Source organism: Silurus aristotelis, assembly GCF_946808225.1.
Source record: "Silurus aristotelis genome assembly, chromosome: 3".
Lineage (NCBI taxonomy): Eukaryota > Metazoa > Chordata > Actinopteri > Siluriformes > Siluridae > Silurus > Silurus aristotelis.
Genome location: NC_139576.1, coordinates 6708678 through 6736246, shown reverse-complemented (window position 1 = coordinate 6736246; position 27569 = coordinate 6708678). Strand labels below are relative to the sequence as shown.

At 39.8% G+C, this 27569-nt stretch overlaps 1 protein-coding gene across 1 annotated transcript in view; it reads left to right on the top strand.

Moving 5' to 3' along the window:
- The window catches only part of sestd1 (SEC14 and spectrin domains 1), a 49954-nt gene extending 27552 nt beyond the window's left edge, over positions 1-22402 (top strand). The window contains exons 7-20 of the mRNA XM_083536986.1: positions 72-185; positions 1467-1564; positions 2998-3053; positions 4065-4309; positions 8567-8689; positions 13281-13475; positions 14741-14855; positions 14980-15139; positions 15747-15828; positions 16403-16525; positions 16610-16801; positions 19381-19493; positions 21110-21368; positions 21579-22402. Coding sequence (XP_083393112.1) covers positions 72-185; positions 1467-1564; positions 2998-3053; positions 4065-4309; positions 8567-8689; positions 13281-13475; positions 14741-14855; positions 14980-15139; positions 15747-15828; positions 16403-16525; positions 16610-16801; positions 19381-19493; positions 21110-21266 — 1773 coding nt within the window. The 3' untranslated portion in view covers positions 21267-21368; positions 21579-22402. The remainder of the gene's footprint in view (positions 1-71; positions 186-1466; positions 1565-2997; positions 3054-4064; positions 4310-8566; positions 8690-13280; positions 13476-14740; positions 14856-14979; positions 15140-15746; positions 15829-16402; positions 16526-16609; positions 16802-19380; positions 19494-21109; positions 21369-21578) is intronic.
- The last annotated feature ends 5167 nt before the right edge of the window (positions 22403-27569 follow it).

The following is a 27569-nucleotide window of genomic DNA, read 5'->3' as shown; positions in this document are numbered from 1 at the left end:
GTAGAGTTTTTTCATGTTCTAAATTCTGAGAGAGTTTATTAAGGGGTTTTATTTGTAAAATTTGTGTGCAGGTGATCCTGGTCTCAGCGAATAAGCTCACACGCTACATCGAACCTTGCCAGCTAACCGACGAGTTTGGAGGGAGTCTGCAGTATGACCACATGGACTGGCTCAACAAGAGGCTGGTCAGTAATCTAGCTTTAGTTCATGTGTAAATTTTTTTATAGAAAATTATTGTCCACAAATATACAGTGTGTTTTAAGACCCTGAAGTTTCTCCTCTTGATCTTTTTTACAAAATGAAAAAACATACAGTCACGAGGCTGAGAATCCTGCTGTAGAGACAAAACCATCCATCCACTGCCATGCATATTTATCCTTGCACGTTTCTACAACTTCTAGCTGTAATTACAGCTGTAACTCTTCTGGGATATGGCTCTATCAACCTTGCACATCTGGATTCTGATAATTTGACATTTGTTCATGGTGAAATTTCTCAACCTCTATCGGATTGGATGGGAAATGTTTGCTTTATTAAGAAACTGTCTCTTGCCATAGTTTCTCAATCAGACTAAAGCCATTTGAACACATTCGGCTTTTTGCCATGATGCGTAGGATTTGGTTTTTCTGTTAGATGGTGAACCTCCCATTTATTTATTTATTTATTTATTTATTTATTTTTCTTCAACCCTGGCCCTAGTTCTCCAGACCCTGATAAAATACATCTACAGAACGTGACTAGATCGGTCGTGTCGATTGGTTTGGATTTTTTTGGCGTTTTTTTTTTTTTCTGCACTGGAACGGCTGAGAAATTCCGCTGCTTGTTATACAGTACGAAAGCGGCCTCTAGAGGCGAATCTCTGACGGCGCGTGTCGTTCGTTTTGGCGCGAGACTGCGCGCTGTACCTCGTTCATGTTAGTTCATAGCGCATTAGCTAAAGTGACATTTAAAGCATTTATTACCTGCACTTAATGCTACAATGGAATCTACAACTTAATTTTTACTAATTTACTAAGTTTTACTAATATCTAATCAGTCTAATCTAATCTAAAAAGGTTGATTTTCAAACAAAAATTTCCCTTAGTTATTAATCGAGTTCGATACACCGATTGATTGCTGGAACTATCGGCCTTCGTCAAATATATATACCAAATGTTTTCTGTCTTCCGCCCTGCTGTCATTGAGATTCGCCTCTAGAAGCCTAGATTAGATTAGATTAGATTCAACTTTATTGTCATTGTACCCTGCACAATGACAATAAAGTTGAATCTAATCTAATCTAATCTGGGCTTCTAGTGGCAAATCACTGACACCACGTGCTGTTTTGTTTTTACACGCGAGACTGCGCGCTGCACGGAGTGCGCCGTGTTAATTACTGCATTCATATTTATTTTTTAAGCACATTTTCTTGACTCTTTTTATTTCTATGTATTTTTTGGCTATAATTTGCATTGTGTCCTATCCAGGTGTTTGAGAAGTTCACCAAGGAATCCACGTCCCTGTTGGACGAACTCGCCGTCATCAACGAGAGCGAAAAGACCAGTCAGCCGCCGGATAAGTCCAGGTAACCGACGTCACCTTATCAGACCCTAACGCGCTCCCGTTTCGATCTCGGCGCTTTCGCACTGGTGTTTATTGACGCATATTAAGGATTCATGAAGCCTCGAGTGAACCAGCGCCATCAGCTGGCCTCACAGCAGAAGCTGGCGAACGCACGCTGTTAGCGAGGACGAGGAAATGAAGTGCGCGTGTGGGAGTCGGGTTCGATTCTGTATCGAGCCTAATGGACTTGGCGAGGGGTTTCTCATAATTAGTGGCGCTGCAGAACTCCGAGTAGTTTAGACATAATGTAGATGTCGCATTTGGTACTTGCATTTATTAATATCCAGAACGAATGATTGGCATTTCAAACAAGTGGAGAGTCGAGGGCCATGCTCAGGGGCCCAGTAGTTATTTATTTATTTATTTATTCATTTATTTATTTGATCATTTTTTGTGATTTCCTCAGAGGAAGTGGTCGCTTAATGGTTAAGGCATCGACCTTTGGATCTGAAGGTCTTGAGTTCAAATCCCAGCCACACATGCGGTCGCTCCTGGGCCCCTGAGCAAGGCCCTTAACCCCGTATCTGCTCAGTTGTATGATGAGATCAATGTGAGTCGCTCCGGATATGGGCGCCTGGTACATGTTTTGATCCGTGCACACGTGTACCGAACGCATTCCTTTTTAAGTGCAGAACATAGTTGCAGACCAACGTAACAAACGTATTAAATGGTGGACCGCAAATTTGTTTTGCGCCCGTGTGCCCAAATGGGGTCTAACAAATGTAAACTTTAATTTTTTCACCAAAAACGTTTTACATTAATTTGATTTATTTTTAGTAAATATTATTTTATATATTATTATTATTATATTTAACCAAGCAGGCATTTTGTTTAAAAATCGTTTTTAAAAATGTAAACTCTAGATGTTCACAAATGTTAATAATAACAATAAAAAAACTGCGTTAATTAAAAAAAAACCTAAAACCCGACAACTAATTTTGTTTTTGGGTTTTTATTTATTTTATTTTAACTTTCAGGGGAACCAGGATTTCAGAAACAGTTCACAAATATTATAGTAAAAAAAAAAAGCTATTTTTTACTTATTTATTATTACATTTTTTTGTTTTACTTTGCTTCTTGTATTCTGGGATTTGTGGGGGAAAAGAAAAAGGCATCTTTAACAGTATAAAGTCTTTCGAGAGATAGGGTTTAAAATCCAGGGTTTAGGCAGTAGGTCTTTACTGTGTGTTAATCCGCCCTTGTGTGTAGATACAGAGTGGAGTTATTGCTCCAGCCACAAGAGTGTTTATTTTTGTGCATGTAAAACCATCATTATGTAAAAGCTTCTGGTCTCGAACCACACCGGCGACGTCAAGGCTCTGGTCAGACATGGAGACGTTTCATCGAATGCTATAAAATAATAATGAAACTGTTTTTCTCTTTTTCTTTTCTCAGGTCTCCGGAGTGTAACGCCCTGCCATCGTTCGACCCCGAAACTGTCCTGCAAACCGGTATGTTCATGAACCATTGTAAAGAGACACCACGCTGGATTAAATCACATCTGGTGCACATTCAAGTTACAATCCTGTGAAGAGTTATAACATTTCTGATCTGCTTTAACATGCCAGGATGTGACAAACCCACATTTTTCAGCCTGGAACAATTCCTCAGAGCTGCAGCACATACCCGGTTGTTTTCTCTCCCGAGTGCAAATGAGGCCTGAGCTCGAGCTGCTGAAAGAAGCACTGTCTCCTTACCATTACAGTGCAACACACACACACACACACACAGGGCTAAACAATGCCATTGTCAGTCAGATGACTCACACCCCGAATGAGCAAAGGGCCGAATTTAAATCCTTCGTTTCTTTGCTTTATATTCCACGAGTCCAAATCGCTTCTTCTTCTTTTCACTGCGCTTATCCAAGGATTATTTTTTTCTCTTGGGTATTTTCTTCCACCTGTTTTATATTTGTTGTCCTTTGCTTACTTTGCAATTCTCCCATATCGCCTTCTTCGTTTCCGATCATCGGCGTTTTGGGAAAGGACGAAGAAGTGTAGAATTTGATTCCAAAAAAAAAAAAGAGTATTGAAAGTATTTGTATTTTCATACTTAAAAATGAAAAGCGAAGAACATAAAGCGAAGGCTACGTCCACATGAACCCGGATACATTTAAAAAAAAAACATTTTCTAAAAACACTCTGCTTCCACACTCGGTTAAGTCGTTTCCCAAAAAAATCAGTGTTGGACATGAGATGGTATTCGTTACTGTATTTAAGTAGCTTTATCACGTATCTGTACTTTACTGACGTTTCTATTTGGGGAGATTTTTTTATTTCACTTCACTACATTTCACAGTCGAATATCGTACTTTTCAACTCAACTGCATTTACCGTTTAGGGAAGTCTGCATATTTGAGTCCGAAAAAGATTCTGAAATGATAAATATGTAGGAACCATGTTTTATTCATTGTTTTTTATGTCCTAATTGTTTCGTATTCTCCTCCCCTCTTTCTCTCTCAGGCCACGAGTTGCTGTCGGAGCTGCAGCAGAGGAGGTTTAACGGCTCTGAGGGAGGAGGAGGTGGAGGCGGAGGAGGAGGTGGAGGAGGAACGGCTTGGTCTCCGATGGACGACGAGCTCCTGGCTCAGCCGCAGGTCATGAAGCTGCTCGACTCTTTGCGCGAGCAGTACACCAAGTACCAGGAAGTGTGTCGCCAACGCAGCCGCCGTTCGCAGCTCGACCAGATCCACACCAAGGTCATGCAGGTGATGTTGATCTTTCAGAGGTTACTTCAAAAGTTTGGTGCGGAAGGTGGAATAGTTCACGTTTGGTTCAGTCTGTGCAGTGACACCATGTGGCCAAAAATAAATAGGCACCTGATCAGTGCTGCCAAACATCTGCCACAAAGTATAAACCGTTTAGCTTGTTTTTGCCCTCTGTTGCATTTCTTTGTACTAGTACCAGTTTTACTGGAACTCCTAAGCCAAAACATGTACAGTAGTATTGAACTTTATTTAAAAAAAATTATTAATAATTAACACAAATATTTATATAAAAAAGTTAAATATAATATAGCGCTCTCCGTGCAGCGCGCAGTCTCGCATGTAAAAACAAACAGCACGTGACATCAGTGATTCGCCTCTAGAGGCCGCTCTCGTAATGACAGCTGACCAAAAGCCTTAAAAACCGTGTATGGATTTTTTCAGATCAACTGAAAGCAATCAACTATCTGTGCCTCGATTTTCTATTAATAGCTCAAATAGATTTAAATCGCCGTGCCGTCTCATTGCGTAAACTTTTTGAGGTTTTTGACGTTACTGTTGAACATCATTTGGGGGGAAACACATTATTCATCGTTCCCAAAGATGCAGTAGCGTGGGTTTTTCCCTTGACTCGAACCTGTTTCAGCATGACAACGCCCCTGTGCATGAAGATCTGCTTTACATATGTTTGAAAGCGTGTGGAAGTAATGGAGAGTATGTAAGAGAAGTGAAGAAAAGAGTGCAGGCAGGGTGGAGTGGGTGGAGAAGAGTGATAGCAGGAGTGATTTGTGATAGAAGAGTATCTGTGAGAGTGAAAGGGAAAGTTTATAGAACTGTGGTGAGACCTGAGATGTTGTATGGATTAGAGACAGTGGCATTGAGTAAAAGACAGGAGGTGAAGCTGGAGGTAGCAGAGCTGAAGATGTTAAGGTTTTCGTTGGAAGTGACGACGATGGACAGGATTAGAAATGAGTTAATTAGAGGGACAGCGCATGTAGGACGTTTTGGAGACGAGGTGAGGGAGGTGAGATTGAGATGGTTTGGACATGTGCAGAGGAGGGACATGGGGTATATCGGTAGGAGAATGCTGAGGATTGAGCCACCAGGAAGGAGAAAAAGATGAAGGTAATGGAGGAGGTTTAGGGAGGAGGTTTATGGATGTGGTGGAGGAAGACCTGCAGGTAGTTGGGTTAAAAGAGGCAGAACCTTTAGGCTATATTGGAATGCACCCCACTCCAAAATCTAGTGGAACATCCTCCCAGAGGTGTGGAGGTTATGGACAGTCTTTGTGTGTCCACAAACTCACAACTAAAACATTCATTTAAGAGGTCCTTTAAAGCACTCTCGGCCTAATTAAATGGACCATCTGCCACCGTGCTGATCACGGTGTAGAAGTGTGTGTGGCCAGCTTTCTGAAGCGAACTCCTCATCCTTCGTTAGCAGAACACACATCTGAGAGGGTCTCCTGACTCAGCAGATTCACCCCAGCAGCAGCCTGCTTTCTCTGGATGTCCTAACTGGTTTAACAGCAGAAGGCAATTCAGTTTGTCTACTCGACTGCGATTCTCTGATGAAATCACAGATGCGAGTTACGGTACATCCTGGAGAGCCTCGCGAGAGACGCGCCTTTTAATTAACTCGAGTCGGCAGCAAAAATCAATCCTGTTTTCTTGCTCAGGATCCCACGACATATTACACGCGGACTCTTCTGAGATCGGAGACCTACAGGTTCTGATCTCGTCTGAACGCCAGCCTGGTTTCTAATTTAACTCCACGATCACGTCGGCCCGAGAGCGAAACGCGAATCCAGTCACTTCTTCTCCGTCGCTTCCTGACGGAGGTCTGTGCAGCACATGGAATTTCAGCAGCTTATCTGTTCATGGACTTATTCACGCTTTTCATTTACAGAGAACCATGATGGCTGTAATTATCACAAGGAATTCTCTCGCTTGCTTGATTGGGACAGATATTTGTTTGAACTCCCAGGTCATGTCCCTCAGAGCCAATCGGATCTGATTTCAGGGTTTCTGAAGGATCTACATGTTTTTTCGGGGTTTTTTTTGTGGAAATCTACCCAAGCTATTCCAGTGATCTCCAATGATAGATGGAAGGAAAGACCGAGTTGATGGATGGATACGATGGATAGATATAATGTTAGAGTAGCTACAGTAGATAGATACAGTAGATAGATGGATACAGTAGGTAGATAGATAGGTAGATACAGTATATATAGATAGATACAGTAGGTAGATACAATAGATAGATAGATACAGTAGGTAGATACAGTCAGTAGATACAGTAGGTAGATACAGTCAGTAGATACAGTAGATATAGATAGATACAGTAGATATAAATAGATACAGTAGGTAGATACAGTAGGTAGATACAGTAAATAGATGGATACAGTAAGTAGATACAGTAGGTCGATGCAGTAAATAGATACAATAGATAGATAGATAGGTAGATACAGTAGATAGTTAGTAGATACAGTAGATACAGTGAATAGATGGATACAGTAGGTAGATACAGTAAGTAGATACAGTAGATACAGTAGGTAGATGCAGTAAGTAGATACAGTAGTTACAGTAGGTAGATGCAGTAAGTAGATACAGTAGATAGATGCAGTAAGTAGATACAGTTGGTTGTTAACAGCTGGAACCAAAATCCTTGTGTGTCAACACACTTGGCCAATAAACCTGATTCTGAGATAGATGCAGTAGATAGATACAGTATGTAGATACAGTAAGTAGATAGTTGGTAGGGACAGTAGGTAGATAGATATTAGTAGTACAGGTACACATCAACGAAATGCAGTTTAGCATCTAGAAGAAATGCAAATAGTAACAATTGTGCAAATTGACACGTGCAGATAAATATGCAAATATATGAACAGCATGTAAATATAAAGTCAATGGCAGTGGAAAATGTGCAGACAAAGCAGTACAATAATTAAATAGGTGTGTGTGTGTGTGTGTGTGTGTGTGTGTGTGTGTGTGTGTGTGTGTGTGTGAGAAACATAAATAAATTGATGAGCATTTACAGTTCTTGTGAATAAAAGGCAGATAAGCTGAAGAACTATTGTTCATAGGTATTGAAAATGATCTCGTACCCATCACACAAGAGCTAACTCTGGAGAAGCGATGTTGGAAAGAGAGCCGTTTGGCATCAATCTATCTGTTTGCTCCCCGGGGGGCGCTAGAGTATCGCAAAAGCTTTTGAAAGTTTTTTGAAAGCGTTTTGAAAGTTGCTGAACATATTGATGCCACAATTGGCGAAACCTCAATCTCGGAAACACCAGATGTTCTGGGGGACAGTGACATGCCACGAGAGGCACAAAAACGGTTGTCGCATGCCACATGATGCAGAAAGGGAAGGACCTTTCCATCCGATGAAACTTTTATCAAACTCTGGCATCTATAGGAGATCACACTTTGTTGGTTAATTACCCATTGCCTGTATATGAAGTCAGATTCTTGCAACCCAGGCGCTCTCATCTGTCTGAGCTGTGCTGTAGAACCTTGACAACCAACAATTGTGTGCTCAGTTATTCAAAATTCATATCTTTTTTTCTTTGTTCAAATATGGACATTTATATTGCCAAAGCACAGAACATACAGACGCACAACAGAAGAGATAAGAGTTAGAAATATCAATAAACTATAATTATACTGTATATAATCTAATATAGTGCAGTATAACTATAATAACTATGTATATCAACTATAGAGTTAAAAACCTTTCCTTTCTTTCACTCTATCTATCTATCTATCTCTCTCTCTCTTTCTCTCTCTCGAATTCACATTCCTTTTTTTTAATCTGTTTAGTCGCCTTTAGATTATATGAAGTGTCCACACTGTGAGTGGGTGGTTACTATAGCAACAGTAATGTATTATGTAGCAATATGAATTAATCATTAAAGTTACTGAGAAGATGATTAAGGTTCAAGCGCTACTTTTGTACACAACTAATCTGACCAGACTATAGAATTCAACCATGTATAAATAAAACCACCAAATATAGTTAATAGTACTGCAAATATAGTTTTATATATATATTTATTTCTATCTAAATGTAATCAAAGTATTTAATTGCCAGTGTCTCTCAGACAGTCCTGGTGTTTGATCAGGTACTAAAGCTCACACACTCGTTTTTACACAGTTAGCAGGTCAAGTCTTGGGTTACTGTGTTGTCACTTTACAAATCTTTGTGATGTCCACCATGGGATTGTGACACTGCTTTTTTGTGTGTGTGTGTGTTTAGGTGGTGAACTGGCTGGAGGGTCCAGGCACAGAGCAGCTCCGCACTCAGTGGGGAATCGGAGACTCTATCCGGGCGTCTCAGGCCCTACAGCTCAAACACGAGGAGATCGAGAGTCAGCACAGCGTAAGCACAAAAACATTTTCAAACGCTTTCAAACTCTGATATACTCTGAGTTCCTACACCACGAACCTCATGTACAGTTTTATTCTGTATTAATAGATACACTTGTGGACAACAAGCCTGCAGTAGCGTACAGACAATCAGAAACACTTTCAGCTTCCAGCTTTAATCCTGGAAGCCCTGCCTTTCTTGGGCTGTCAATTCCCTATTTACATGTATGGCGTATAGCAGACACCCTTATTCAGATAGCGACTTAGAATGATCTCCGTTATCCAGCTGAGTAATTCAGGGTTAAGGGCCTTTCTCAAGGGCCCAACAGTGGCAGCTCAGTGGTGCTGGGATTTGAACCCATGACCCAAGTCCAACAACTTATCCAACATAAAGAAAGAAACTATATGTGGCACTGCGACACGGAACATCTGGACAGCCGACCACCAGAAACACATTACTTAGTCTTTTTTCCGAACTTTTGGAAAAAACACACGGTAGATTCCTGTTCCTCTTCTATGACCTAGTTCCCTGTGGTAACACGTCCCCCCAAATTGGATCGTATTTGCCAATAACTGATTATTCGACCAATTAAAAAAATCTATTTGTCTAATAAAAAACAAACTCATTAATTCATTCATTTTCTCCCGCTTATCCGTAATCCGGGTCGCGGGGGCAGCAGTCTAAGCAGGCCCCCGCCTTCGACTGCTGCCCAATCCTCGCAGCACCGTCCCTTACGGTCCCTCCTGCAGGTGGTGAGCCCACCGGAAGGCGGCCCCACGTCACTCCGACGTCATGGACCTTGATATTTCCCTCGTAAGGGACCCCCGGAGCAAGGCCCTTAACCCTCTATGCTGGAGCATAGAGGGTTAAGGGCCTTGCTCAAGGGCCCAAGAGTGGCAGCTTGGCGATATTGGGGCTTGAACCCCAGACCTTCCGATCGGCAACCCAGTGCCTTAACCGCTGGAGCCACCACTCCCCCAAAAAAAAAAAAAACTCTCCATGTTAAATATAGTACTGAACCTTATAGTATATATACTGTACTGTACAGTGTATATATAGTACTGAATCATGATTATGTGGTCAATTACATATTAATAAATATCATTATATAATGAATAAAATATAAATAATAAATATAGCGCTCGCCTCGCGTGTCAAAACATACAGCACGTAGTGTCACTGATTTGCCTCTAGAGGCTGCTCTCGTAATGACAGAGGACCAGAAGATGGAAAAACTATGGTGTCTGTATGGATTTTTGCCGATATTAACTACAATCAAGTACCGATTTAATCAGCAAAACGGAAGAATCGGTCGGCCTCTTGTTCGGACTCGCTTTTGTTTTGTTTTTTGTTTTTTTTTCCCCCGGACGGGTCTTGCTTGCACCGTTGACCTTTTTGGACCCGAGCGCATACAAATCAATAATGTAAATTTCCTCCAGTAATAAACTGGTTTTAAAAGAGACTCCTCAGTCTCCTCAACGACTCGCTGGATTTGTGCACGACATCACCACGTTTGAAAAGTCAACACGTTTTTATCAAGAGGGAACACGCAGACGGATTTTTGCACGCCGTGTAATCCGTTGCGAGTGTTAATGAATTCCAGGGTGGCGAGACTGGTCTCGCAGTCACCTAGGATTTGTTGGTCATCAGTCCGTGTGTTTTAGAAAGCAGTCATGTCCGTGAGTGGTGTAGTAATGGGTTTATAATGGACACTCGAACACTGAACAGGCAAATTAGGAACCATGCGGGGATTTTCGGAAACGAGGACGGCCATTTTTGTAATTAACTGCAAGAACGATTACCATCTCATAAACGTCATAAACTTAGCACGTCGTGTCTGCAGCTTGGGGAAAATGATTAATGAACCCGGATTAAACATTTAAAAAAAATCAAAATCATGATGACAATTTAACTTAAGTTTGCTTTTCTTCATTTGTGTAAAAAATGAAAATCGGAGAAATTCCTCCTAATTTAATAATTGACATCATTTATATATTCAGTCTTAATATGAGCGCATTTAAAAACAAGAGTACTATTAAAATCAAAATCACCATCTTGTAACAGTAGCAAAAACGAAGCAAAATCATCAGTTGCTGCCTCTCAAAATACTCATCGCAACATCATCGAATGTATTTTGTTGTTACTGAACACTGAAAGATGTTCAATACGAGAAACTGGAATCAAACCACGGAGCAACTCAGTAAAAAGAACAATGTTCCAAAAAATAATAACCACACTGGATACTGTTTGGAAAAAGTGTAGTGACTTAATACTGCAGACTCTTATAATTTGTTATTAGGCTGTAAATAAATGTGCTGGATTCCACATAAAACAAGCATTTGAAATAAAAAAAATACCTAGTGTGATTATTGAGGGTTTTTCTTTAACTGGGCAACCTTAAAAAACAGTTATTACAGAATAAGAATAAAGATACAAGGCCTCAAATGATGTCTCTGATGGTAATTAAGCTCAATTCGCAGGTAAATATACCTGCAAAAAAAAAAAATATAATAAAAAAAAATATATATATATATGCATGTATAGTATTTTATTTTTGATATAAGATCAAGAAGGGTTTTTTAATGGCTAGATATAAGACTGTAAATCTTGATTGCAGTATATCAGCTAAATTCTAACTCAAAGTGTGTCTGTACATGTTAAGGAATAGAATATTCATAATATAATCCTGTCAAGACCCTGATCCTGTTTCCTCTCACTTTTTCTCAGAGGAATAATTAATGAAACTTTTTTTATTTGATCATCCGACAACAGAAAGTGATGTCATCGGAAACTAATGGTTTATCAGAATAGTGGTTGCGTTTTTTTGAACGAACAGGAAATTAGTCTTTCTGGATCACTTTCACAGCTGCTGGGCGCGTCAACGCTTTCCCCAACGACAATATAACATTATTCAGACTCCAGCCATGTGATATCGTCGAATCCGGCCCAAAAAAAAGGACATCGGGCGGGAATTTATTTTCCGATATCGGCTTCAGTCCGCCAAAGGCGTTTAACAGAGTCTGCTCTGTGGTCACGGCGGTTTACGAGCGGTTTATTCACATCCGAATGTCTGCGGCGGGGGTTTGTGGGTTGTGGAAAATCAGAGGGTCAGGATTATGTGGCTTTCCGAATCGAGATTGTTTCTGTGGTTAACCGAAAGGTATTATGCGAGTCATTTGGACTGTGCAGTTCGAGTGCTGGTTACAGTGCCGGGTCTGTTTCACGTTTTTATTTACATTATAATACCTGTATTTGTCTGAGGAATCTGGTTAGGTTTGATGTCCATGCTGTTCTGGCCATGATTCGTCGTGCAGCACTGGGTCTGTGCCAAATATGTGTATAGTATGACTATAAACTCGGTGGTGTCACATGGAATAACAGTATAGACACAAATCACAACGAGAGACTGATAAAGTGGTGCATTTTGTCCAAAAATATAATAATATGAATCGTAAATTGTGTAATTTGACAGATAACCCTGGAACTCCTCCAGGTTTGGGTCTCGAAGTGACATCCAAAGACATCCTGTAGAACCTTCAGTTAGAGGAAGGACCGCTTATGGAAAAGTGTCCTAGTTTTAATGACGTTAATGGAAATTTTATAAATTTGAATAATGTGAAATGTAACAATGGATTTCGGAACAATTCAGTTTAATTGAATTCTTTTCTTTTTTATTTTTTTTAACAATGGACTTTGTTTCAAAAAGATAAAGCGGTTATAAAGTTGTATAACGAATTAATTATAAGTTGTCCTTCTAACTGTACGTGTAATCCTAACGAGCGAGACATTGACGACCGTGGACACGGGAAAGATCTCCCAGAGATGGTGTTAGGAAGAAACCTTGAGGGAAACCAGACTGAAAAGGGGGTACCTCAGCACCAATTGTCCATTCATTACAGTTGTTGAGGTTCACTGTAGAGCCGTCGTGGGACAGTTTTCTTAACCCCGCTCGACCATTCAGCGTGTGCGTTCAATCAGCTTATAAAATTTACATAAACGTTAATAACTTAGAGAATAAAAACAGACATAAACCATTAAAGTGTAAAATAGTACAAAGTGAAAGCACCACACATGACCAACACTTTGGGATTTTTTATTTTTTATTTATTAGACTTGAAATCTCACTTGTGAACAGCTTTCAAACAAAATATTAAGACGAGCAAGATGGCGGAATTTCCAACGCTCATGCAAACTGTGGTCCTGAGCTATTGAAGTAGACTGATAATAATAATTACAGTCCGTCCTGGAAGTTCTTGAGTTGCTCAGTAACTTCATGGATCTTTAGGTTGTAGATGTGGACCATCTCCAGCTGCACAGAGGGGTCTCCCATTGAAGAGAACTCCATCCAGAGGTAGAGCGTCAGATCCGAAGAGAAGAAAGAAGCCGGAACACTGGTCGCTGGTATCCCAGGAGCAGAGAGAGAATTTAAAGACACTGTACAGTGTGATCAGGGTGCAGGTTCTGACTATGGGAACTAAAAACGCTCAAAAACTAAATTAGAACTCGTGCACCTGGAACTACTGAGCTGCTTTTAGGACCAAAAAAAAAAAAAGCAAATGAAATGCAAAATAATTAATGAAGAATCTTTTTGTTGTGTGTGCAGGAGTGGTTCGCAGTGTACGTGGAGTTGAATCAGCAGATGGCGGCGCTGTTGAGCGCAGGAGACGAGGAGGACCTGCTGGAGCTGAAGAATCTGCAGCAGCAGCTGAGCGATGTGTGCTACAGACAGGCCAGTCAGCTGGAGTTCAGACAGAACGTCCTGCACTCGGCCCACGAGTTCCACAGCACGGCACAGGATGTACGTGTTCCTCCACCCGTTCCTCACTTCTAGACTGTTACATCTTCTGACATTCTACAGACAATCATTTCAGTGTGCATGAAAAAGATCTCTGGCAAAAGTATCGGGACACCTGATTTTTCCAGACATATGTGGTTCTTAGAATTTAGTAGCTTGAAGTTCTCCCTTCGCTTGAACTAGGAGACCCGAACCTGTTCCAACATGATAATGAGATAAATAAACACACATCCTCACAAAATCTAGTGGAACATCTTCCCAGAAGAGTGGAGCTTATTTTAACAGCAAATGGAAAGGGATGTTCTAAAAGCACATAAGCTTTTGGTCAGGTGTCCATAAACCTTTGTCCATGTAGCGTATATAGTACTCTCTAAAGATTTAGAGACATTCCCGATGGCCATGATTGGCTAGTGTCGCTGTGATGGACAGGGGTGAGACTAAGCCCCACCCACATTTTTCTTTAGTTGATTTTTGGCTGTTGTGTCAGAAATTATGATCTTTATATGTTGTAAGATCGAATCAGTATATCTTTCTCTGGCTATTAAATGTCACCCTGGGAAAACCCTTTGGACATTTTACACTATATGTCCAGACTAAAATATAATTACGAGCCTTTGCGATTGGATGCTAAACAAACACACACTCAATGTTAAATAGCGCTGAACTTTATTCCAAAAAAAAAACAGTTGCATCCAAAATGAATAATATTAAAAAAAGACACTTCAAATAAACAGCACGTGGTGTCAGTGTTTCACCTCTAGAGGTCGCTCTCAGAATCAGGTTTATAGGCCAAGTGTGTTGACACACACACACACATAAAGAATTTAGTTTCAGCTGTTGGTGACTCTCAACGTACAGACTTAAATAACACTATACTTTTAGCTTAGACTATATACAAGACAAGACCCGGAAAAACTATCTGGATGGCTTTTGATGGATTGGTCAATCAACTATGGGTGCAGATCGATCGGCAAAACGGTTGACCTCTAGTCCATATAAGTGTGTCAGTGTTCGAAATAACAGCTGATTCAATCCACTCGCTTCTTCTCTGGATTCAGTTTCAGGTTGGCGTTCGAGCTTTACAGTAAGCAACAGTGTATACTGGAGAACATAACTTAATTCAGACTCCCTATTCATTTCCAGTTTGCCAGCATGCTGAGATACAGCACCCCTGGAGCAGAGGAGGTTCAGGCCTCAAGGTGCCAAGAGTTTCAGCTCTCAACTTTTTGATTATCTGTTAACCCTCAGACTCTTGTTTCCATCCTCAGCTCTCGCAGCAGCTGGACGGTCTGCTGGGTATGCTCTGTGCTGACGTCGCCCCTGCCGACGGAGCCGCCATTCAACAAACCCTCAAACATCTGGAGGAGAAACTGAAGAGTGTCGGTGAGGACGTCATCATCCTCATCATCATCATCATCATCAAATGTGCATCTTAACTTGTCATATTTAACATTTGGGTACTGTGTGTGTGTGTGTGTGTGTGTGTGTGTGTGTGTGTGTGTGATAGAGGGAGCCCTGCAGGGCTTGAGGGAGAAAGGCCAGGTGCTGCTGGACCAGATATCTAACCAGACGTCCTGGTTCTATGGGAAAGACATGCAGATCGAGAACAAGGAGAACATCGACCACATCCACAGCGTGATGGAGGACATGCAGCTACGCAAACAGAGGTTTAGACCTTTCTCAGTTCTACATCAACATTTACACCCCCTGTGGTCGTCTGGATCGACGTTCTGTTCAGTTTTATTCTACGTCAAAGCTTTTCGTATTTCAAAGAGCAATTCATCAAATAGGAAGGTCTCAGAGTAACGCGTTTGTCGTGGGCCAGAAGCAGACATACAGGCAGTCCTCGAGTCACGGAGGTTCAGTTTCGATATTACGATAGCGATGCGGAAATTCTGTACAAAAAATAGATAAAATGTCCGATATCCACAGAACATTTTTTCCTGTCCAATTCTTTCCAACATTTAACACTAATGAACATAATGAGTAAAGAGTATAAACAGAAACACTAGTGACCTAGCTGTGTGCATTTCATCCATAACCTGCTGTTATTACCTGACAGTTTACTGAATATTATTTACTTTCATGTGTTTCTTGAATAGTAAATTGCACCGCAAACCTTCTTCCACGTCAGTAAATCCAGCTTTCCGAATGCCGTTCTGCTGTTTTACGTTGGGTGTTTAAGTATTACCCAGGAATCTACTTTCCCCGTGCCGTGTTTTTAGCAGCCGTCATCGCTTTTCAGTTATTGACGCGCTGAACTGTGTGTTAAAGGTGCGAGGACATGGTGGACGTGCGGCGGCTAAAGATGCTGCAGATGGTCCAGCTTTTCAAATGTGAAGAGGACGCTTCACAGGTGAGTGAACCTCTGCTGTGTGTGTGTCCTATTAACTTTCCCTCTCGCAGACACTCTTTTATCAAAAATCACTCCTGCTATCACTCTTCTCCACCCACTCCACCCTGCCTGCACTCTTTTCTTCACTTCTTTAACACACTCTCCATTACTTTGCATTGTTGACCCCAGGTACCTGAACTCCTCCACCTTCTCCTCCTCTTCTCCCTGCAACCGCACCCCTCCACTGCCCTCCCTCTCATTCACACACATGTACTCTGTCTTACTCCTACTGACTTTCATTCCTCTTCTCTCCAGCGTGTATCTCCACCTCTACAGGATCTTCTCATGGCTTATTTATGTAGAAGGAGACAGATAGTCTTGGCAAACATTTGACTCTGTGAAACCTGCCGAGGTTTCTGCAGGGGATAAATTATCCAAGTCTTGCAATTAATGGTGTAGTTTTCAGGTGTCTTCTATATCACCTTGCAAATGGGGACAAAACTTCCACTTCCATAAAGTTATTTAGTTATTATTTAGTTTTTGATGACCTATATGCAGTATTTTGTAAGTAATCTGGAATCCCCTGCTCTCTCAGGCTGTCGAGTGGCTCACTGAACTGCTGGACGCCCTTCTGAAGACCCACATCAGGCTGGGCGACGACGCCCAGGAAACCAAAGTCCTCCTGGAGAAACACAAGAAGTTTGTGGATGTTGCACAGGTAACCAGTGAAACCAGTCGAATTGTCTGCCCAATGTAGTTCAAATAATCAAGCATGGTTTAACTCTCCTGTCCATGTGTCCAGAGCACGTACGATTACGGCAGGCAGCTGCTGCAGGCCACGGTGGTGCTGTGCCAGTCACTGCGCTGCGCCACGCGCTCCTCGGGCGACACACTACCCCGACTGAACCGCGTGTGGAAGCAGTTCACCATCTCCGCCGACGAGCGCCAGCAGCGCCTCGAGACAGCCAGAGACTTCCATACTGTGGCTGAGAGGGTGGGTTTTTACAGAGAGAACGCTATCTCACGCATTCACAATTATGTAGCCAGACACGTTTAGGTTAAAGCCACGCTCTCACTGCGTGATTAAAGAAATCTCGACACTGAAACGATACATTACATTTACAGCGCATCCGGAAAGTGTTCACAGAGCCTCGCTTTTTCCACATTTTTGGACAGTCCTTTTGGAAAAATTAGTGGCTTCCGTCTGGCCACTCTACCATACAGGCCTGATTGGTGGAGTGCTGCAGAGATGGTTGTTTTTCTGGAAAGTTCTCCTTTCCCCACAGAGAAACGCTAGAGCGCTTTCAGAGTGACCATCGGATTCTTGGTCACCTCCCTGACTAAAGCCCTTTCAAACTCTCATTTACAGATGATTGAGGCCACTGTGCTCATTGGGACTTGCAATGCTGCAGAAATGTTCGTCCCCTTCCCCAGATCTGTCCCTCAATACAATCCTGTCTCTGAGGTCTTCAGACGATTCCTTGGAATTCATGGTTTGGTTTGTGCTCTGACATGCACGTGTTAACTAGGGGGACCTTTTAATAGACAGGTGTGTGCCTTTCCAAAACCAAGATGTTGTAGAAACATCTCAAGGATGAACAGTGGAAACAGGATGCACCTGAGCTCAATTTTGAGTGTCATGGGAATGGCTGTAGATACTTATGTACATGTGATTTTATTTATTTATTTATTTTATATATATATATATATATATATATATATATATATATATATATATATATATATATATATATCTTTTTTTTTAAATACATGTGCAAAGATTCAAAACAAATCTCTTTCATGTTGTCATTAGGGGGTATTGTTTGTAGAATTTGGGGGAAAATAATACATTTAATCCATTTTGGAATAAATCCAGACGTTCTTTTTCTATTCTGTCTCCAGGGAGATGCAGCTCTACCTCTGCCATGTAAATCTATATTTTAAATGCCTCTCTTGACACGCCTCAGTCTCCGTAGCGTCGTGATGCATCGTATTCACGTAGCAGCAGCAGCGGTGCTGAGAGAACGCGCTGAGGAGAAATCAATCCACATAGAAAACACGGTTCACAAATAATTGATCACTTTGTAAATAATAAAAGTACAGCGCATCTTCTAGTAATGGTACGTAAGAAAATAGTTTTTTACCGATGCAAATACTTCACGCACAATGCATCGTGATAAAAAATGCCAACTTGTTTCCGATGCACACTTTTTTAAACCGATGCATCACAACATTGAACTTTCATGCCGATGCACCGATTCGAATTTTACCGTCCCTGCTTTACACGTTATATGCTGAAACCTCAAAAGCCAAAGAGAGGCTCGTTTTGCTTTATTAAAACTAAACAAATTTAAATAAAGTGTCTGAACACTGTAGAAAAAGCTCACTTCTTAAATGTTTGGGAAGAATTTATACATTCATCTTTTTGTTACTGAATATAAATGTCCTTTGAGCTGGGAAAAATTACGTCATTTTAATTTGGAAATAGAGCTCCAAAGTGGCCTAAAATGCCCAACTTCCACAGCCCCCCCACCACATGCCCAGTAGATCACAACAGCATGTGGCTGGTGTCATTTGAAAGCTGATGAAGAGCTTGTTTTTTTTATTATTATTATTGTTTTCAGTTGTATAAAATATTTATGTACTGCAAATCACACATTTCCCTGATGCTAATCATATATATATATATATGATTAGCGTTTTCTCAGTTAGCAGAAGTTCATTTTGCACATACATTTTCTCAAATGGAAAGTGTCCAAGTGCAAACTGTTAAAGAAACCCCTAGCAAATTCCCAACATCTATTAAACACCAATCCAGGTTTGAGGTTTTATTGCATAATGTTGGGTGTGTTCTGGGTTTCAATATTCAACAGTCTACTAGTGCAGAAAGAGTTTTATGGTTTGTAAGAATGTAACCAGAAAAAAATAAATACTCTGCTGCCACATGCTGCCTCACTTTTTATACCTGCATGACATTTTCTACTTTTTTAATTTTGTTGTTGTTGTTGTTGTTGTTTTTATTTTTTTACCACTGAAAACAGGATGATCGGATCTGTTTTCAGATTTGTTGTTTTTTTTTTTTTTTGGGGGGGGGGGGGATTTTGATCAGTTTTGTTCTTAGTTTGTTGAAAACTGCAGCTGTGTGCGTCACTTTCTAAAAGCCAGTTGTTGACATTTTGAACGATGTGTTAGTCTGAGGATGATGGCTGTGTTTTTGCTGATCTCACACATACACAAACTGTGTATGTGTGTGAGAGAAAGCAGTACCAGTGTGTGTGTGTGTGTGTGTGTGTGTGTGTGTGTGTGTGTGTGTGTGTGTGTGTGTGTGTGTGTGTGTGTGTGTGTGTGTGTGTGTGTGTGTGTGTGTGTGTGTCTCTCCTCTCTCTCTCTCTCTCTCTCTCTCTCTCTCTCCCTCTCCCTCTCTCTCTCTCTCTCTGAGATCTGAGTGGTCTCTGGCTTCAGGGGTGATTCTGAAAGTCCCTGGCACGGCTGTCTAGAGCTCTGTGTTGTTTCACATAATAACCCATTCTGTCTTGTTCTTTTCTTTCTGTCTCTCCTTCTGTCTGCGAACAGGTTCTGAGAGACGACCAGGCCGGGTTGCTGGACGTGGATACGTTTGAGGAAGTGGAGACCATCGGGAAAGCTCTGCTAGACCGCCTCACAGTGCCGGTGATTTTTCCTGATGGGTAAGAGTCCGGTTGCACTCGGACTGGTGCAAGTCTTGTAATTTCACAGTATTGCAATCGCAGACATTTTATCAGGCATTTGGCCAAAGCCCTTATCCTTATCCAGAGCAGCTTACTGTTACAGCCCTAGTTCCCCGTGCAAAATGTAAATAAAAACAATGATTTGCATATCGCATAAATGAATATTCCATTCAAAATAAATAAATAACTAAATAAAAATTCTAATGTTTAAACTGAGATTTGGCATTTTAAGGAAAGGCATTTTGAATTTGTTGGCTGTAACACCTCTTCAGTCTGTTTACATCTGGTAACTGAGGAGATCAGTTGCTAACGTTTCGGGAGAGGAATGTTGTCCCATATGTGTCTGCTACAGGATTTTATTTGCAGGTCTGCATGTCCTTTTTTTTGTATTTTTTTATATTTTTTTGCTTTATAATGTGCCAGATGTTTTTAAATGGTGAAAGGTCTAGACTGCTTGGAGGCCAGTTCAGTACCCTGGACTCTTCTACTATGAAGTAGAGCTAAAACGATTCCTTGAGTAACTCGAGTTTCTCGTTTATTTCATTGAGCATTCATTTGTGCATGTTTATAAATGAGGCCTCTGGACAGGTAAACACAGAGGATGCTGCAGAATGGAGAGAAAACGGCGAGGGAGATTCAGGCCAAAGGACAACAATTCCAAAGTTTGCGATCATTTAAAACTAAAACATAAAGAAAACACAGTACAATAGGGTTTTTTTTAAACCTTTTTAATGAACTTGATCTTTTAAATTTTTATTTATGATTTTTTTTTTTTTATTAAAGGATTTGTATTTGCATTAATGTAATATGGCAGTTATGGGCACTAAATGGGTTTAGTTTTCACAGATTGCAATTTCAGCAATAAAAAATAATACTTTTGAAAAACGGAAACAAATTATTGGTCATATTAAGAGACCTGTCTTATTTCTCTTGTATATTTAGTATTGTTTCTTAATAAAGTAGAAAAAAAAGTATTTATCAGATTAATCGATTGGACTAATCAGTAGAATACACAATTACTAAAATAACCAATAGCTGCAGCTCTCCTAAGTCATGCTGTTGTAATTGATGCAGTATGCAGTTGTCTTGCTCAGATATGCAAAGGCCTTTCCTGAAAAAAAAGGAGATAGAACAATTTGTTGCTCTAAAACCTGAATATACCGTTCAACATCGATGGGAGACTTTTCAAATGTGCAAGCTGCCGATTCCACAGGCACTAATGCACTCCCATACCATTAGAGATGCGGCTTTTTCAACTGAACGCTGATATCAAGCCAGATGGTCCCTCTCCTCTTTAGTCCGGAGGATGTGGTGTCCATGGTTTCCAAAAATAATTAAAAAATTTTCATTCGTCTGACTGCAATTTTCAGTCTTTCACACATCAATGAAGCTCATGCTGACCTTGCCTTCTGAGAGTCTCTTCCTGTCCATTACTACAGGATGTGTCTTCTATAGAAGTCGTCGTCTATAGTTTTAAGTTTGTGTGCTTTGATTAATTTTATTTGTATTTTTTTTTTTTTTATTGACATATCTGCATTTTTTTTCTGAGCTATTTAGAAGCATGTTTTTGTAATGATAAAAATGGTCTTTTTCAGGAGCGAGCAATTTTTCGGCAGCCCCAGCGACATGGCGTCTTCCGCCGAGAACATCCGCGACAAGATGAAGCTTGTGGAGGACAAGAGGCAGCAGGAAGAGTCTGTGAGGCATCTCGAGGAGGACACCACTCCAGAGGAAGAGCCTGAGGAGGGTTAATGTAATCAGTCATCCCAATATGCCTTTCCAATCCGTGTTAACCTCTCGGGATCAGACAAAGGTAGTACATATGTAGAGTTCTGTCGCGCTTACACTATATATATATATATATATATATATATATATATATATATATATATATATATATATATATATATATATATATATATATATATATATATATATATATGTATGTATATATATGTATGTATGTATGTATATATATATATATATATATATATGTATATATATATATATATATATATATATATATATATGTATATATATATATATATATATATATATATGTATGTATGTATATATGTGCGTGTGTGTGTATGTGTGTGTGTGTATATGTATACACACACACACACACACACATATATATACATACATTTAAAGCATAACATTAAAAAACAATTATAAAGCTTTATCCGACATGTCTCCTCTTAAAGGGGGACGTTCAGAGCTTTTCTTGGTGCTACTAAAGTCTATAGAATGTACAGAAACTACCAACCCTCTGCTCCATGCGTGTACATGGTGCTGTAGATGTTTCAGAAGTAAGCAATGCATTTGACCTTTTTTGCTTTTCATAGCCAAAATATCATTGTTTAACTTCCTATGCCAACATGATAAAAGTCTTTGATTCAGGCATGTTCTGCCTAAGGTACACTTTCATTATCTTCTAGCTGTGTGTGTGTGTGTGTGTGTGTGTGTGTGTGTGTGTGTGTGTGTGTGTGTGTGTGTGTGTGTGTGTGTGTGTGTGTGTGTGTGTGTGTGTGTGTGTGTGTGTGTGTGTGTGTGTGTGTGTGTGTGTGTGTGTGTGTGTGTTGTACAGTTCTGGGAGTAAAACCATGCCTTTAATCATTGTGTCGATTGTACAGCATTTTGCTTTATCAAAAGTAACACAAAAAACAGGGCTTTGTTGTGATATGTAAAAAATAAATAAAGAAACTGCGGGTTGAATCAACAGCTCCATGAATAAAATGTGAAACCAAATAATGCTTCATCTCATAATTGTCTAATGTGTATGCTGCTTGCTTAAAATAGCCTAAATTCTTTTTCTTTTTTTTTTTTTTCTTTTTTTTTTTTAAATATGACCAGAAATTAGCTGAAAAACATGGGTCATAGGTAATTTTTTTTTTTAAAAAAGGCAGAAAATAAAACTCTAAGATTTGGGAGTGCTTGTGTCAGAAGTTTCTGGGTCCAGACCCCCAAAAACCCCACCTTTGCATTTTTTTATTTATAAATTTTTTTTATTTGTATTTTTTTTTAAAGGCTCTAACTATGAGTTTCATGAAAATTTGGGTCATAGGGACATTAAGCGAAAAACCTAAAATGTGTGTAAAGTTGGGAGGTTTTTTTGTGTTTTTTTGTTTTTTAATTAACCCGATTAAGAATTTGATAAATCTGGGTAATTTGGAACCTAAGCAAAAATACTACAAATTTGACAGTTTTCTCTTTATGAATTTAGGATTCTAAATTTTTTTATCTTTTTTTTTTTTTTGTATAAATACATTTAGGAGTTTGATAGAAATTTGGGTCATTCGGAAATAAATGAAGCAAAAAATATATATAAGATTTAAGAGTGTTTTTTTTGTATGAAGTTGGTATTTTGAGTTATTTTGTGACTGTTTTTTCTTTATTAAGATTTTTTTTTACATATGACTAGGGTTTTGTTGAAATCTGGGTCATATGGAAGTTTTTTTTTTTTTCTTGCCATGCTTTTTTTTTTTCGGTGGCTGTACAGAACGTTCCTAAACGCCTATACAATAAACATCTTATTCAAACCAGTAATTTGCCCTGTGGTGAATTAGCATGCGCTTAATTTTTTATAAAAATTTTTTTTTATCCTGTTACAAATATCTTAAACAATGGTTTATCATTATGATAATCATCTATAAGCTTTTGCTTCTCGTTTGACATTTTCTCTTTGTACTATTTTTTACTTCAGCATATGAAACTGGTCTTTATCTCTTTTTTGAGCTTCCATCTTTCCATAATGCTGAATAACCAAGATATAGTTAAGGAAGTCTTATTCATCGCATCTGTACTTTCCCTTATAAAGACTTCTGTCTTGATTTGAGACACAAGATCTCTGTCTTCACTGGTAAGTTTCGCTGCGTTTCTTCATGTATTTCTTTTTCATAGCAATGGGTCTAATGTAATATCTTACCCCGTTCTCCTCTAGATTTCTCCTCAGATGTTGGGCTGTGCGGACTTTTTGTTCAAGAGCTTTAGTGAGCTAAATCACTGATGTTGCGTGAGGAGGTTTGATGGTTCAGTTCATCCCAGTCTCAGCTACGTTGTGGTCCAGGCTCTGTGCAGGACACGAGTTCTTGTATATCAGCCTTAACACAATGTTTTTTATTTAATAATTTTTGTTTTTATGTACTAAAATGTGGTATAACAGCGTAAGTAGGAACACCACCGTGTCCTCAATAAACTATCGAATCAATTTTAATTGTCACACACATTCATAAAGAGTACGAGATGCACTGAAATGCTTATGACTGTCCTACATGTAAATGGAATATACAAAAAATCGAATAAAATAATGTATAAAATTATATATTTATTTAAGTCCCAGTGTGATTGTCCATCATCTAGAGAAACACAGGTTCTGTGCTCATGCTTATAAAATGTAAAGGTTTACTACCACACTTCTTCTAGGAAGATGTTCCACTAGATTTTGGAGTGTTATTGTGGAGATTTGTGCTCATTCAGCCGCAAGAGAAGGGTGCAGACAGCGTTCCAACTTATCCCACAGGTGTTTAATCGGCTTAAAGTCTGAGCTCTATAGCAGGCCACACAAGATCTTACACATCTTAAATCATGCCTGTATCTTGCAAAGTCCATGTTTTCCATGGAGCTGAACAATTATGTCTTCAAGGAGAAAATGTAATGCGACTGCATCCAAACATTACAATTATGTACTAACTTTGTGGTAACAGTTGAAAAACCTCTTATGCATGAAAAAATCAGGTGTCCCAATACTTTTGTGTTAAATGAATTGTGGAAACTAATTGAATTAGAAAAAGAGCTTCTGCACAGTTTGGTAATTTTCTGCTGTAAAACACGTTTGTATTGTGGATGAAGGTGTACGAGAGCATGCTAAAGTTCCACTGATGGTCACAGTTGATCCAGATAAATGCTTTGTTTGTCTCGGTGAACAGAGCTGTGGAATAACACACACTTCTGACATCTACTGGCTGCTTGCTGGAGAACCGAATGAAAACTGTTTACTTTGGTTGTTTTTGTGAGCACCTTTAATTGATGAGTCGAAATCAGCGTCCTAGACAGGAGTGAGTTTTTAAACCAAACATCTCCACACGGCCTTGCTGCGAAAGACGTTTCGCTAAGCCACGTCGTTTATTCTCCAGCTAAATCCAGGCTTAAAGAAATGAGATAGTGGGGTGAAGAACAGTATTTTTAACACTTGCATTATGGGAACAGCTTACTCATGTTGTGCGCTCTGCCTGGAACTTGTGTTAGCAGCCGTGTGTGTGTGTGTGACTATTAATAACCTTCTTTGGGTAACTTTTTTTAATCAGGAAGCACTGACAGATGGCAGACTATCTGAGGCTGTTGTTCTGAAGTCCTGACACTTTTTCAGCTGTCTCCTGAACCCCTCAGCTGCTGTCGCGGTTGGTCTTCAAAAACATTTCGCTGTTTTTCTCCTACAGCTTCCACACTGTTTTACAAACAAAGCAAAGACTCTTAACTTTATTACCTGTATTACCTTTACATATGTCTGTCTGTCTGTCTGTCTGTGTCTGTCTGTCTACAGATCTAACTGTCTGTCTGTCTGTCTGTCTGTCTGTCTGTCTGTCTGTCTGTCTGTCTGTCTACAGATCTAACTGTCTCCTGAACCCTTCAGCTGCTGTCGCGGTTGGTCTTCAAAAACATTTAGCTGTTTTTCTCCTACAGCTTCCACACTGTTTTACAAACAAAGCACAGACTCTTAACTTTATTACCTGTATTACCTTTACATATGGCTGTCTGTCTGTCTGTGTCTGTCTGTCTACAGATCTAACGGTCTGTCTGTCTGTCTGTCTGTCTACAGATCTAACTGTCTGTCTGTCTGTCTGTCTACAGGTCTGTCTGTCTACAGATCTATATGTCCGCCTGTCTGTCTACAGGTCTGTCTGTCTGTCTGTCTGTCTACAGATCTAACTGTCTGTCTATAGATCTGTCTGTCTGTCTGTCTACAGATCAAACTATCTTTCTGTCTGTCTGTCTGTTCGGCTGTCTCTCTGTCGATAGATCTGTCTGTCTGTCCGTCCATCTATCTATGAGACCTATTTAGGAAATCAAGAGACATTCCATACTAAACGTAAGCTTTTCAGTAGGATTTTATTTTTTTATTTGTATTATTTCATTAACGGTTCACCCCTCATTCAGTCCACATGTTCACTCTGTCCTAACTTCTTATACCCTTTTACTAGGTTTTAGTGCCTTTTACCTGTTTCTGATTTGCTCAGGTGTGTCAGGATTCGGGATAGAAGTCAAATTTGAACCATCAGGTGGGAAACATCTTTTTCTCTTGAAACTGCAATTATGTTGGAACATACTTGCCCTCTTATCTTAGCGTTTAACTAACGCCTGAGAAGATTTGCATAAAAAACAAGTGAGTAACATCCACAGCCTGCTTCACTTTGTCATCAGGGAGCCACCATGACCGGGATCGTCACTGACGGCCATCTTTGAAACGTTTACACCATTTACACCTCTTTCTGTGGCTGAACCTCTTATCACCTTACTGTGTGTGTGTTTTACACCCTCGTTCTCAAGAAACTTCACCACACGCTGTTCCATGCACGCACGAACACTGCTGTCGGCCATCTTGATTAACGGTCTCTGGACTGACCCGCGACACATGCGCCGATTATCAGTAATGGTTCACTCAAGTTACTAACTACTGCGTGTAGTTACGCCACACTAGCGTCCATTTTTATACCTGAGAAGTAAAAGTCCCGGATTGACTTGAACACCCCTTGTGTACAGTCAACCCCCAGAAATTCACGGGTTCTCCTTTGGAACCTTACTAACAGCAAGTTGCGAATTATATTAAAATTCACCGAAATCCGCAGCGGTGACCAAATGATCAGGAACTTTAGGAATAACATTTTGAAACATTTTTCACTAACAAATATCCTACAATTTTTAAAACAAATTATTGTATTAAAGTGACCTAATGTCTAGATGAATTGACGAAGGTACCATAGGGGCTGTTGGGGTGCATCCAAAGTTTCAGAGAGAAACTACCGGGGGACCACTGTATTGAACATATCCAGTGCTTGTTTGCTCGTTTTCTTTCCATTATTCCTTTCCAGCTTTTATTTTTTGTATTGTTTCTTCTAATTAATTGCAAAACGTATACTATTTATACAGTCTGTTTTACCTTGTGTACTTGCAAAATCTTTCCACGCTGGGAGATTTTTTCCCACCTTTCATATGTATTCATGATACAAACCTGATTATTGCTTCTGATCATGCGTTCATTTCCTTTCTGTATAATTATTTTTTTATATATATCTATTTATTTTGAACCGCACTTAGTTCACAGTTATATAAGGCCATTTTATGTAATGAAAAAAATTCAGAAGAATAACAATGTTATATTTATAGTGTTTATTTATAACACTATAAATTAATGGAAACATTATTTGCTTCGTTCATGGTAAATTTTCTGATCATCCCATTCCACATTTAGTCTCCGTTTACTTTTATAATAAGCGCCACTCTTCTGAGAAGTCGTCTAGATTTTGGGGTTTACTTAAGGAGATTTTTGAGATTCATTCAGACAGATTGGCATTAGTAAGGTCAGGTACTAATGTAGGTGAGATGAGGAGGTCTGGGGTGCCAATTAGGATGGAGTTCAAAAATCTTTCACTCCAAAGTTTGTAAAGCATATCTTCATGGATCCGACTTCGTACACAGAGGGTATTATCATGCTGGAACAGGTTTGGGTTTCCTATTTAGAGTGAAGCAATTTATGCTACTGCACCGAAAGACTTCCTAAAAAATTGTATCACCAACTTTGTGGAAACAGTTTGAGGAAGAACCACATATGGCTGGAAAAGTCGGGTGTCCCAATACTTTTTTTCCGTATAGTATATAACTGTAAGGTTCAGGGGACTCCTTCCAAAAGTTTTACATCCAGGTGTTTCTTCACGTTTCTTATGGTGGGTTTGTTTTTCAGCCTTCTTGTCCTGGAAGACTGTGACATCCATCTTTGCAAAACAATTGTGCACTTTCAACTTTGTGGTAACAATTTTGGGAACCCCCATGTGGATGGAA